Genomic DNA, 13,621 nt, shown 5'->3' with positions numbered 1-13,621 from the left:
CGGTTGTTCCTTTCCATGTTTAGTGCTTCCTTCAGGAGCTCTTTTAGGGCAGGCCTGGTGGTGACAAAATCACTCAGCGTTTGCTTGTCTGTAAAGTATTTTATTTCTCCTTCACTTATGAAGCTTAGTTTGGCGGGATAGCAAATTCTGGGTTGAAAATTCTTTTCTTTAAGAATGTTGAATATCGGCCCCCACTCTCTTCTGGCTTGTAGAGTTTCTGCTGAGAGATCAGCTGTTAGTCTGATGGGCTTCCCTTTGTGGGTAACCAGACCTTTCTCTCTGGCTGCCCTTAACATTTTTTCCTTCATTTCAACTTTGGTGAATCTGACAATTATGTGTCTTGGAGTTGCCCTTCTCGAGGAGTATCTTTGTGGCGTTCTCTGTATTTCCTGAATCTGAATGCTGGCCTGCCTTGCTAGATTGGGGAAGTTCTCCTGGATAATATCTTGCAGAGTGTTTTCCAACTTGGTTCCATTCTCCCCATCATTTTCAGGTACACCAATCAGACGTAGGTTTGGTCTTTTCACATAGTCCCAAATTTCTCGGAGGCTTTGTTCATTTCTTTTTATTCTTTTTTCTCTAAACTTCCCTTCTCTCTTCATTTCATTCATTTCATCTTCCATCAGCGATACCCTTTCTTCCAGTTGATCGCATCTGCTACTGAGGCTTCTGCAATCTTCGCGTAGTTCTCGAAACTTGGCTTTCAGCTCCATCAGCTCCTTTAAGCCCTTCTCTCCATTGGTTATTCTAGTTATCCATTCTTCTAATATTTTTTCAAAGTTTTTAACTTCTTTGCTTTTGTTTTGAATTTCCTCTCGTAGCTCAGAGTAGTTTGATCGTCTGAAGCCTTCTTCTCTCAACTCATCAAAGTCATCCTCCATCCAGCTTTCTTCCGTTGCTGGTGAGGAACTGCGTTCCTTTGGAGGAGGAGAGGTGCTCTGTTTTTTAGAGTTTCCAGTTTTTTTGTTCTGTTTTTTCCCCATCTTTGTGGTTTTATCTACTTTTGGTCTTTGATGATGGAGATGTACAGATGGGTTTTTGGTGTGGATGTCCTTTCTGTTTGTTAGTTTTCCTTCTACCAGACAGGACCCTCAGCTGCAGGTCTGTTGGAGTTTACTAGAGGTCCACTCCAGACCCTGTTTTGCTGGGTGTCAGCAGTGGTGGCTGCAGAACAGCGGATTTTCGTGAGACCACAAATTCAGCTGTCTGATAGTTCGTCTGAAAGTTTTGTCTCAGAGGAGTACCCGGTTGAATGAGGTGTCAGTCTGTCCCTACTGGGGGGGTGCCTCCCAGTTAGGCTGCTCAGGGGTGAGGGACCCACTTTAGGAGGCAGTCTGTCCGTTCTCAGATCTCCAGCTGCGTGCTGGGAGAACCACTACTCTCTTCAAAGCTGTCAGTCAGACAGGGACCTTTAAGTCTGTGGAGGTTCTTGCTGAGTTTTTGTTTGTCTGTGCCCTGCCCCCAGAGGTGGAGCCTATAGAGGCAGGCAGGCCTCCTTGAGCTGTGGTGGGCTTCACCCAGTTCGAGCTTCCTGGCTGCTTTGTTTACCTAAGCAAGCCTGGGCAATGGCGGGCGCCCCTCCCCAGCCTCGCTGCCGCCTTGCAGCTTGATCTCAGACTGCTGTGCTAGCAATCAGCGAGACTCCGTGGGCACAGGACCCTCCGAGCCAGGTGCAGGACACAATCTCCTAGTGTGCCGTTTTCCAGGCCCGTTGGAAAAGCGCAGTATTGGGGTGGGACTGACCCGATATTCCAGGTGCCGTCTGTTTCCCCTTTCTTTGACTAGGAAAGGGAACTCCCTGACCCCTTGCGCTTCCCGAGTGAGGTAATGCCTCGCCCTGCTTCGGCTCGCGCACAGTGCGCTTCACCGACTGTCCTGCACCCACTGTTAGGCACTCCCTAGTGAGATGAAACCCGTACCTCAAGCAGAAATGCAGAAATCATCTGTCTTCTGTGTCGCTGGGGCTGGGAGCTGGAGACCGGAGCTGTTCCTATTCGGCCATCTTGGCTCCACCCTGTTCTCACTTCTATTTTCAACTTCTATTCTCAGTGTTGCATATTTAATGATTTCCTTATTTTTGTCTTCAGTTTGCTAATAACTCTTTAGCTCAATCTGTCCAAAATACCCATTTATTTATTTCCAATGAATGTGTTTTTCAGTTCTAAAACTACTATTTTAAAAAATTGGTCTTTTGTATTCTGACTTATTATTTTTAATCTTGTAAAGTTTTTCCTTTAAATCTTTAATAAGTTTTAAGCATTTTATGGTCTCTATCTGCTTTTTTGTTTGTTTTGAGACAGGGTCTTTCTCTGTCGCCCAGGCTGGAATGCAGTGGCACAATCTTGGCTAACTGCAATCTCCACTTCCTGGGCTCAAGAGATCCTCTTACCTCAGCCTCCTGTGTAGATGGGACTACAGGTGCATGCCATCATGCCTGGCAGTTTTTATATTTTTTTGGTAGAGACAAAGTTTCACCATGTTGCACAGTCTGGTCTCGAACTCCCAGACTCAAGCTATCCACCCGCCTCAGCCTCACAAAGTAGTGGGATTACAGGCATGAGTCACCATGCCTGGCCTCTATCTGCTGTTTCTAATACAGTATTTCCAATCTTGGGAGTCTAATCTTACTGTTTGTTAGGCATTTTAAATCCTGTTTATGATGGATTATTTTTCCTTGCATAATTCATAATTTTGGATAGTGAAGTTTACAGGGGTAAACCCTGTGCTTTAGGTTAAGGCATTCTCATCTAGAGAGTTTTTGCATTTGTTTATTTCAGGCATTCTAGTAGTACCAGTGGAATGATACAATTTCTTATATTAATTTCTCAGCTTTGCAGTTTTTGGACTCACAGAAGTAAGCATAAATTTGAAACTAAAACCAATATGAATACAGGCCCATAATTGGAATTCTTAGTGAGTCTTATTTTTCTCCTAAGTTAAGACTGAGGCTGACCTATTTGATTGTCATCTGCCTCTACAGGTAAGTTGAGTTTCTCTACTTACTTGATTATCCTTTGAGATTAATGAAGTAATGCAGTATTTTTGCCTGTGTTCTCTTTCTCTGGATAAAGTTTCTGTGTCATGCTCCTTATTGGCTTCACTCCTCCTAGGTTCCCAAAATGTGTAACCCTTTTCCTGTACCATCCCCACCCAAGGGCAACCACAGAAAGCATCAGCAGCTCAGCCTTGCTGGTTTGTTCTGGGGAATCATTTAGTTAGTCAAGACCTCAGTTCTGCCCTTAAGATAATTTAAAACAACATTGAAAAACATATATATGCACATTACTTATTAATAATTGATTATATTACTGTATAATACATAATTATAGAAATATATTAGTAGTTATTAAACCAAAATATGTATTTTTACTTCATACTCTTAAATTTTTAACATGCATAATGAACTAATAAAATATAAGAGTGTTTAATGTTTCTACCTTTTTCCCCAAACAATATATTCCAAGTGTGTGAATCTTGACTAGGTGTTATATAAAGGCTGTTTTTTCATGTAAGCTAGTCTGTCACATAGCTTGAATAGGAACAGAAGAGTAATTTATAAATAGGTAACTTCAGGCAAATAAAGTTAAGTAATGTACCTAAGAATACATGCCAAGCAGAAATGAAAACCAGGTTTCCTGATTTTCTATCTGGGGTTCTATTGAAAATAGCCTTAAGATGAAAAGTTAAAAGACTTTTAAAGTATATACTATAATTAGAAAAGATAAAAGAAATAAAAACTGTTCTCTTAAATTAGTGTTCAAACTGAAAACAAGGTGTGTGAATCTTGACTCATGTCATTTGATCTAAGGACTAGATCATGTGTCCTCTATTCAAATTCAGAGGTGTAAACAGTTCCATATTCAGAGATAAAAGGCAGTGTGAGTGTGAATATAGCCTCTTTGTGAAACAGAATTTAAGGAAGTGGGGGTGGATATTTGAAATATTCAAAGAGATAATTTTCAGACAAATTAAAAGAAATTGTACCATTTTATAAAGGGAACAGTAAATATATCAAACAGCAAATGTTTACTAAAAACCTACCAAGTCAAAGGTATAAAGCACAGTACTCATGTTTATCTGACTTCTGAGCTGCCTCATGATATGTTTCTCTGATTGCCTTTTTGGTTGAATACTTCCCAAAGTCTTATCAGTAAGCTGTTTCTCCAATAAAAACTCTTACGTTACCTCTGGGTAGACAACTAACTACCTTAATCTAATTCCCAGCATGAGTTTTTATTACCTTTTACCCCAATAGCTGAACCTCTTGACATCTCACTTTCCATTTTGTAGTCCACTGATCACAGAGTAATTTCATAGGGTAAAAGCTGTTCTCTCCCACAAGATATACAGAGGACTGGCTAACAAGGAGGCTCTGATTCCTTTGGGGATTCCTATGTTTTAATTATTATATACAGTAAGTCCTCATTTAACGTCACCAATAGGTTCTTGGAAGCCTTGACTAATCATCGTTAAAAGAGGACTCATTTCTCCATAGGCTAATTGATATAAACAAGAGAGTTAAGTTCCCACAGCATATTTCTGGTCACAAAAACATCACTAAACTTCTAAATAAAGACCAAAACACTTTTAATATTAAACATTGAAATAAATCTAAGCTGTACATACACTTAAGAAAGATTAAAAACAAGTAAGATCATTCATTACCTAATTATTCCAGTCCAGGGTCGTGGGTGGCCAGAACCTATTCCGTCAGTTTAGGGAGCAAGGTGGGAACTGTGGCTAGACAACACGCCATCCCATCTCAGGGTGCACTCACACACACCCACACTCACTCAGACAGGGACTCCGTAGACATGTCAATTCACCTGATGTGAACATCTCTGAGGCATGTGAGCAAACCAAAATACCCATGCAGACGTGGGAGGAACACGCAGACTCCACATTCCTCAGCTGGGAATCAATTTTTTTTTTTTTCTCGTCAATGTTATGACAAAATGTTCATGGACAAAACAGCATATATATTTGAGGACCTGCTGTATTATTTTCCAGTGCTTTTTACATCCCACTGCATTTACAGTGCATTGTGTTTCCAAGCTGTAGCCATCGTGGGTTCTAGTTCTTTTTCATTTACCACATTAAGATGAGCAGAAAGTGGTATGCTTAGAAACACAATAAATTATGGAGCATTTATACTTCTATTATTCTCAAAAAGTGTTCATAGCCAAACTTTATATGCCTGTTTGTATAATTATAGCATACTAGTGAAAGTTTTAGAAGTCAGTAAATTTAAAAATCTTGTTTTCCTGTAATTTACATCTACATAATGGCGTTACGGAAAGTCAAAAACATGAAATCATTTTTCTTCATGGGACAGGTTTGATATATTTTTAGCAAAATAGAAAGTAAAAATAAACCACTCCCTTTCCTAAATGACTTAAGGATTGCATCTGAGAATCTATGGGGACTCTCTTAGGTATCAGCGACCCATGGTTCCCTGATACACACTTTGGGTGGAACTATCATGTAAAATATTCTTACCTACCTTTTGTTTCAAAAGTGAGGAATAGGAAAGACACAGCACTAGACTTCAACACACTCTGATATTTACTTTTTAAAATAACAGGAAAATAGCACCATAAGCATAGCCTTTCTTTTCTCTTTTTCCAAAAAGCTTTTTCTAAAGTGGGTTTATGTGTGGAAACCGTAGACAAAATACAGTGATAAATAATTTACTTTCCATTTAGCAAGGGTGTGGCTATTTTATTTTCTTATTTCGTGGTTGAGCATGAGGAAATGTGAGTTTTTTACTTATCTTTCCATCTATCCATTCACAGTTCAATCATCCATCCCTCCACCTATCTTCCCATTGATCCTCCAATCCTTTCTGCTGCTATGTCATCATACAGACTTATTATCTAGGCTGTCTTTCTTAATAACCCTCAATCCCACAGACAATATCCAGATGTTAGTGTGGATTTTTAATATGTTTTCTACAGAGTAATGCTCTGAAGTTTCCTATAAGTCACTGTAAACTTAATGGTGCCTTATAACCAATACTTTCAGTTTCCCTCATTTAAAAACACGTTCAAGCTGTACTAAATGGAAGAGTTTCTTGAGTTTCTATAGGTAAAATCTACTTTCATTTTACTTTGAACTCTAAAAAAATCAATTTACTTCCATGCATCCAGTGATCAGCAACATGTTCATCAGCTTTCTAGGACTCATACAGATAACCTCCCCACAGGCAAGGCCTCTTCCTGTCATATTCTGATAAGGGTAGATTTCACGCCAGCATAAGCTGGGCATTCTTCACAGCCTACTGGAAATCTGATCAACTGGCTGAACAAAAACTGTCAAGGGAACTTGTCAAGGGGAAGTGGGGAACTTGTCAAGGCTTTCTTCTACGGAAATGATATAGCGGAAATTCTGCTCACCTGAATATTGTGGGGGAATAGTTGTCAGGATTGGGAGGATTACCTACAGCTAAGAGCAGTGCAATAATAAAATACAGATACTCTCCAATATCGATTAGATATATTTGTTCCTACTGTTTACAAGTACTATCTCCAACTTAGGGTATGTTCTGATGATATAATTCCACTGACATAAATAGCATACTAAATTGTGAATATTATACTAAAGACCTTGTGAGTACTTTAATAAGATACATTTTATTATTTTGGAAATTAAATGTATTAACTCCAAGGATAAGAATTTTTCTGTCCCTTATGGTGTGTGTCACTTAGTAGTATGGAATATACCAATGAGTAAAAAAGTCATTAATGCTTCCTGCCTTTGTGCTAAGGTAGTACCATTCCCCTGTGTAACACAATGCACCAAGTTAATAAAGGAAGTTTACATAAATTTCATATCACTTGCTTTCAGTATGTTTTGTACTAATAAATTTTATTTTTGAGTTAAAGTATTTTGTTTTGTGTTAGGGTCTTTTTCACGTCTTGGTTACATGTGAAAACAAGTCATCTAGAGAACACATGGTGTGAATCTACAAAAAGAACAGTGTAGATGGTTCTTTAAGTAAAACTGAGTTGTTCATAGTACAGGTTGTTCATGGTTACACAGTCATGGATTCTTGAAATGAGTGTCTTCTTATTAGTTGGGGGAGTTGTTTTGAGGGATTTCTCTCTTTTATAAGATAAGCTTTTATTCTTTCATATGAACATGACTGACCATCGAGTGTGAATGATCTTCAAGCCCACAGCCTAATTGTTCTCCATTCACACATATTTATAGACTTCGCATGTCACCCCTGGGATGCTGGTATGCTGAATATGTTTCCTAAGGGGAAATGTTAAGTGCTGCCAGGGAGAAACCAACAGAGTCTAAATTTGGTGCAATAAATGCTACATTTTTAGGGAGAATCAACTGTTTTTGCAAAGACTTTAAGAAGTTCATTAGTATTCTTGGTATTTGATATGAAAGGACACACATTCCTAAATTATTCACGTTACATATTTACACGATAAATATTAATTTTAGGTGAATTAATTACTTCCATATCTATTGACCTTTGCTTTGGCATTTGCTTTAGTCTAACAACTACATCTTAATAATGACATTCTTTCAATATTCCTTCTTTTTCTATGACTTTTTTCGGGGTCTGCAGTGGTTTAGCAGTGGTAGGGGGGAGCTCTAAAAGAAAATGCTTTAAAAAAATACCCAGTTGCAATTCAGAATCCTGAAGGATCTTTGGAAAGTAATAACCTACAGGACATAATTGACATTCCAAAACTAAAATCTGATCTACCTATAGCAATGAAATTATACTACCCTGGAAAGACTGCTATAATAAATCTACTTAAGAGTGTTAAAATGCAGCCATTAAAGTGGCCAAGAAAATATTAATGTACTAACATTACATGTTTTATGCTACTTCCTTATAACCTCAAGATACATTAGTAGTAAAATGTATCCCTAGGCTAGACTCCTAAATGAGTTGACATGCTGTGTAAAGTTAGTGGATACAGAACAATTAAATTTTGAAAGTTGCAACTGCAAAACTTCAGTTTTTATCTTCCATGAATTACTGGTCACTGGTGTCAGTCCTTTTTGGGAGGGGCAGAGAAGCCATCTCTTCTTTGGTTTTTAAAACATTCATTTCTGTTGGTTCTTCACCTTATTTTCTGATCATTTTTGCTCATATTCCTTCCCAAAATATTCTCCTTTTTGGTATTTCATTTGATGGTATCAAATAGGGCCTTTATCCTTCTTTTTCTACCAAGGTATTTTCTAAGAAATTCAATCCTTACCTCTCATCTCCTTTCCTCCCCTCCCCGCTCCATAACCTGCCAAATACAACACACTCATCTTTATTGGTGAGATTTGCCCTTTGTTTTTGCTTTTCTTTAGCATTGTGCCTTAATACACACTGTTCCCTTGCCTGAAATGAACTCCCTCTTGCACTCTTGCCATGCTTCCCCGTAAGTAGTGTCTCTGTCATCATTCAGCTCAAGTGCCACTCCCTCCATAAAGGGCTCTGTTTCTACTACTCCCTTATGTTCATTCTGAAACTTAGTTGTATGACATAGCATATTGCATTTTAATTACTGGTTGCCTACATGCTCTCCTAATGACTTTGAGGACTTCCATGACATGCAATCTGTATTGGTATTTCTATCCGCACTCTCTTAAATTGTATATGTTAATATACGTTCAATGGGTCAGTGAAAGAAGTCCTGCTGTTCCTCAGACAGAAGGTAAAGAAGATAAAGACTGCTTACAGTACTGCTTAAAAATGTTCATATTTGTGTGTGAACTTAAGATGTACTAATTCAATATACACTTAATCAAATAATTATGATAATTTTAGAGTCATATTAATATCTAAAATATATAGTTTTAGCTTGGGCCATATTGGATTCAATTATTCTTTTGTACACTTACTATATCTGGTCCTGAAACAGATTTAATTTAAAAAAAGATATATTTGCCAAACAATTGAAGAGTTTTAAAAAATGCCTTTGGGTTAAAGTTTTCTTTTACTGTAGTTTCTATTCTGTACTTATTTAAATTGAAATTGGCAATTTTATTCAATATCATAATTATTTTTAACCACATTTTATCCAAATAAGATTTTTTTTGACAAGCAGGTTTTACTTCTTATATAATTTTGGAATTTAGAATATATATTTGTATGATATGTGTATATTTACAGATAAATTTTTAGTCTAGTTTTTAAATTATTCCTGCTAAAGTTTGATGAAGAGGTTGAGTCAAGAAGTCCTTTAAGTCAAAATTTTAAAGAAACTTGTCAGTAAACCAGAACTGACCAAAGATGGAGTTGTATTAAATATTTTCATAACCATAATGTGGATTACTGTTTACCATAGTGAATACCAACCACAGTGTGAACAGAAATGCAGCTTTCATGACCCAGATGGCTGTGTATATATCCCTTCAGAGCAATCACATGCTCAGTCAGTCTTCATGAGTGAATCCTTGAGAAAAAAGCAAAGGTTACCTTCTTTGTTCTTGTGGGTACTTAATTGTGAGAGGAGGTTTTCATTGGCCTGCACGCAGTACACCTCTCGGGTCTGGATGCCCCCTCCACAGAGGGCCGTCTGGTTACCGCGCCTCTTGTCCTGCTGACTGAGCAAAGGGTCCACACGGCACTCAGTCCACTCTGTAGTTCTCCAGCTATACCTAAAGAAAGAAAACACCAGCAGCAGCAACCATAATTATTGAATGACATATTTCTCTACTCCTGTCATACTTTGTTTTAACGAAAATTAGTCTCAAAAGCATTTCTCAGAGAGTCCATCGTAGACTATATCTATGGTGCATATTTGGTTTCAACTCCTTCTTTATGCTCTGCAGTGCTCCATTTAATGAGGGGTTAAATTTAGGGTGATCCTGTTTCAATTGCAATTACTGGAAGTTACTTATAAATATTTTATGAAAAGGGAGCATAATGCTGAAAACATGAAATTTTATGTTCAATTAAGCTGAACCCAGGCTTGCCCTTTATTGTTGCCTATAAACAAAGGAGGATTGAATATGAAAATGGGCAACATTCTGAGTAATGGTGAACCAAAACATTTGCTTTGCCTTTTACAAAATAAATGAAAACTGCACAGTGTAGCAAGATTATAATTGTTGTATTAGGGTTAAAAATTATAAGACAATAAATCAGAGTTTTCTCTTTATTGTCAAGAATAAGATTTTTTTTTTTTTTTTTTTTTGTAGCACTGAGCATTCCTAATGAGTGCTGATGCATGATGCAAAGAGGTGGCACTTCTCATCAGTGGAGCACAGGAAAGAAGATCTATGATGCTCAATTAAAGCTCCAGTCAAGATTATGATGTGAGAGAAATGTCAGGGGATTGTCAGTCCAACACGTGATTGAAGGAGATAGCTAGGGAAACATTTCCCGATGCCACCGAAGATAGGAAGTGATGGCATTTCTCCACCTCAAGGAAATGGATATTCTAAAAGCACAAAGAACATGACTCATGCAGCACTTTGTGCCACTTTAACCAAGATGCTTCCTTAGTAATCAGATGAACAGCCAACATAGGTGCAAATGGATGTGCTAATATTCACCTGAATCAGGCAGAAGGTTAAACCGCCCTCAGATGTCTAATCTAGATGCTTCACTCTGTCAATGGTAAGGTTTTGTGACAGTAAAGAGGAACTTCATGCCTGTTTTTAAATTTTATAAGTGGGGATTTGTTGCTTAACGAATTGTGGGACTGGGTCATGAAGAAACAACACCTGACATTAATTTATAAAGGAAGTGCAGCACTCAGGTCAATTATAGAAACACGGATAATTGATGCCTGGTTTGGGGACTGAAGGGGAAGGAATCAAAACCAAATAGATCATTTGTTAAGGGACTTGCAATAATTGTTTTAAATAAATTGAAGTTCTGATTTAGGTCACGCCAAAAAGTCCAATGAGAGAAATAGTCTGTCAATAATGTAAATTGGTTACACATTCTATGAAAAATGCTACCCCCAAAAAAGGGCATGGAGAAAGATACTCAAGGATATATATTTATTTTGTTAATTGTGTTTGAATATCTGAGAAGAAAAAGAATAAAGCACCTAGCTTGCGACAAAAATAGAAGAAACTCATAAGAGAGAAAACACAGGAAATCCTGGCAACTTCCTTGAGCCTATTATGTGGAGAGGAACCAGAACAATCAGTGGGATAGGCAGAGACATTGGGAAGGAAATTCTCTGTGGAGATTTCAGTCACTTTTTACATTAGAGCACAATGGATGAGTCCAAAGTGCTGCAGAATTATATATCTGGTATAAAACATTACTATTTTTTTGTTGTTGTTATAGGAATAGTGGTAGTAGTAATTTGCCTCCCCACTGGTTCATAAAGATCTAGCTATATGCATGTTCTTTAAATGTTTGGAATAATCCAGAGATGCTCTCAATGAAGTTCACACATCTCTATTGAAAAACCAATATAAGTTGCTTTATAAATATCCTATATACAGATTAAGCTGAAATATTGCTATTACCAAAATAATTCACAATAATAACTTGGAAATTTTAATACTGTCATACTGCCAAATGTTTCAGAATGAGTCTTATTTAATCTGAATTCAATCAATATTTATTGAACACTTATTTTGTATCAGGCACTGTGATATATGCTAGTAATTAAACAAAAAGCAAACAAGCAAAAAACCCAACCCTTTTCCCAACATTAGTAAGCACAATCTTTGTCCTCATGGAACTTAAAGTCTTGTTATTTTGATGTAGTATTTTACTCTATTGAATAGGATTTGTTATACAAAGTACTGAATTTTAATAGTTAACGATAATCTATATTTGGAAAGTTTATTTTACCTTGTGGAAGGGAAGTTGACAAACTGTGGCCCAAGATCAAATAAACCTGCCACTTTTTTTATATAAATAAAATTTTATTGGAACACAGTCACACTCAGTTGTTTACGTATTACCTCTAGCTCCAATAGCAGTGTTGAGTCATTGCAATAGAGACACGTATGGCCTGCAAAGCTTAATATTTTAACTACCTACCCCTTTACAGAAAAATTTTGGCAACTCCTACTATAGAGAATACATAAACATCATAAACATAGAATTGGTGCTAAAAATTTCATGGAGATTTAGTTTGTCAGAGACACTTTTATTCTGTGAAATCGGTTTTTTTTAAGGATACTGCTTGTAAAGATTTTTTTTATGTGTAAAAATTACTGTTGCTCGGAATACTGTTCAGTCAAAATCAAATAGCTGAGCAAATGTAGTTTGGGCAGACACCCTACCCTTCTTTATTTACTCACGTGGCACAGGGGACAACTCCATCTCCTTGAGACAAACAAGGTTCTTTTTCCTCAAGTTCTGGACACTCCTTTTCACTGCCAATGGGAAACTGTCTGATGGTTCGTGTCCTTACACGAGTGCCTGCAGGGGACACCATGTCATGGCATGTTTTTGAGCAGGGGCTCCACTCTGACCACTCGGAAACCTGGCACTCTTTGGAGATCACACAGGACTGGAAGGTCATTGGAAGCTTCTCTTGCTGGCAAAAGCTGTAAAAGAGCATTGATATTCTCATTACAGACTCACAGGCAGTTATGAACTTTGTCTTCTACACTCAAGAGTGAATCAGCTTGGGCATTTTTATTTCTACTTGGAGGTATGATTCCAATTTCACTGAAAATACATCAACATTTATGATGTGGAAAAGCAGTTAGACTCAAAGCTAACATTTGCATATTATTCTGTTTTCTAAGAGTTGTTAAACCATTCATAGGAAATAGAAAATAAAGAGAATTAAGTAAAATTAGCTAAAGCTAAGTTTACTATACTGTTCATTTTACTCATTCCAGACTTGTTTTAACTTAGAAAATGAGGAACCAAGAACTGTTAACATATGCTAATTTCCACTCTGTTAAGGGAATCAAGTAAATATGCCTGCATAAGTGTGATGGTTAATACTGAGTGTCAAATTGATTGGATTGAAGCATGCGAAGTATTGGTCCTGGGCATGTCTGTGAGGGTGTTGCCAAAGGAGATTAACATTTGAGTCACTGGCTGGGAAAGGCAGACCCACACTTAATCTGAGTGGACATCATCTAATCAGCTGCCAGTGCGGCTAGAATATAAAGCAATCACAAAAACGTGAAAAGACTAGACTGGCCTAACCTCTCAAACTACATCTTTCTCCCGTGCTGGATGCTTCCTGCCCTCGAACATCAGACTCCAAGTTCTTCAGCTGTGGAACTCAGACTGGCTCTCCTTGCTCCTCAGCTTGCAGACGGCCTATTGTGGGACCTTGTGATCATGTGAGATAATACTTAATAAACTACACTTTATACATATATCTATCCTATTAGTTCTGTCCCTCTAGAGAACCCTGACTAAGACAGATTTTCGTACCAGGAGTGGTTCTAGAGGAGTAGAATATTAAGGATGGAATTCTTTCATTGGTTTTGGGATTTCTGGAGTTGGCTGCTTAATATTAGACCCCAAAATGCTAAGGACTTTACTTCTAATAGTATGGAGAACACTCATAGTCCTTGGTGTGAACTGTTTAGGGAGTTATGCAAAATAAATGCATTTGATGCTCCTGATTCATTGCTCGTGAGAGGCAAGGAGTTTAGTGACTCTGTACATAATACCTTTGACCATATGTGGAGAACCAAGAAACATAATGAAGCT

The 13,621-nt window shown here is 37.6% G+C and overlaps 1 protein-coding gene across 1 annotated transcript in view; it reads right to left on the bottom strand.

The window, feature by feature from the left end:
- The window catches only part of THSD7A (thrombospondin type 1 domain containing 7A), a 475,310-nt gene that overhangs the window by 220,102 nt on the left and 241,587 nt on the right, over window positions 1-13,621 (bottom strand). Inside the window, exons 3-4 of the mRNA XM_032760458.2 lie at window positions 12,241-12,489; window positions 9,440-9,621 (exon numbers count right to left, since the gene is read on the bottom strand). Of these exons, the coding sequence (XP_032616349.1) occupies window positions 9,440-9,621; window positions 12,241-12,489 (431 nt within the window). The remainder of the gene's footprint in view (window positions 1-9,439; window positions 9,622-12,240; window positions 12,490-13,621) is intronic.

Source organism: Hylobates moloch, unplaced genomic scaffold (assembly GCF_009828535.3).
Source record: "Hylobates moloch isolate HMO894 unplaced genomic scaffold, HMol_V3 SCAFFOLD_1, whole genome shotgun sequence".
Classification (NCBI taxonomy): Eukaryota; Metazoa; Chordata; class Mammalia; order Primates; family Hylobatidae; genus Hylobates; species Hylobates moloch.
Note: the sequence above shows the minus strand (reverse complement) of the source record. Positions and strands in the feature narration are given on the sequence as shown.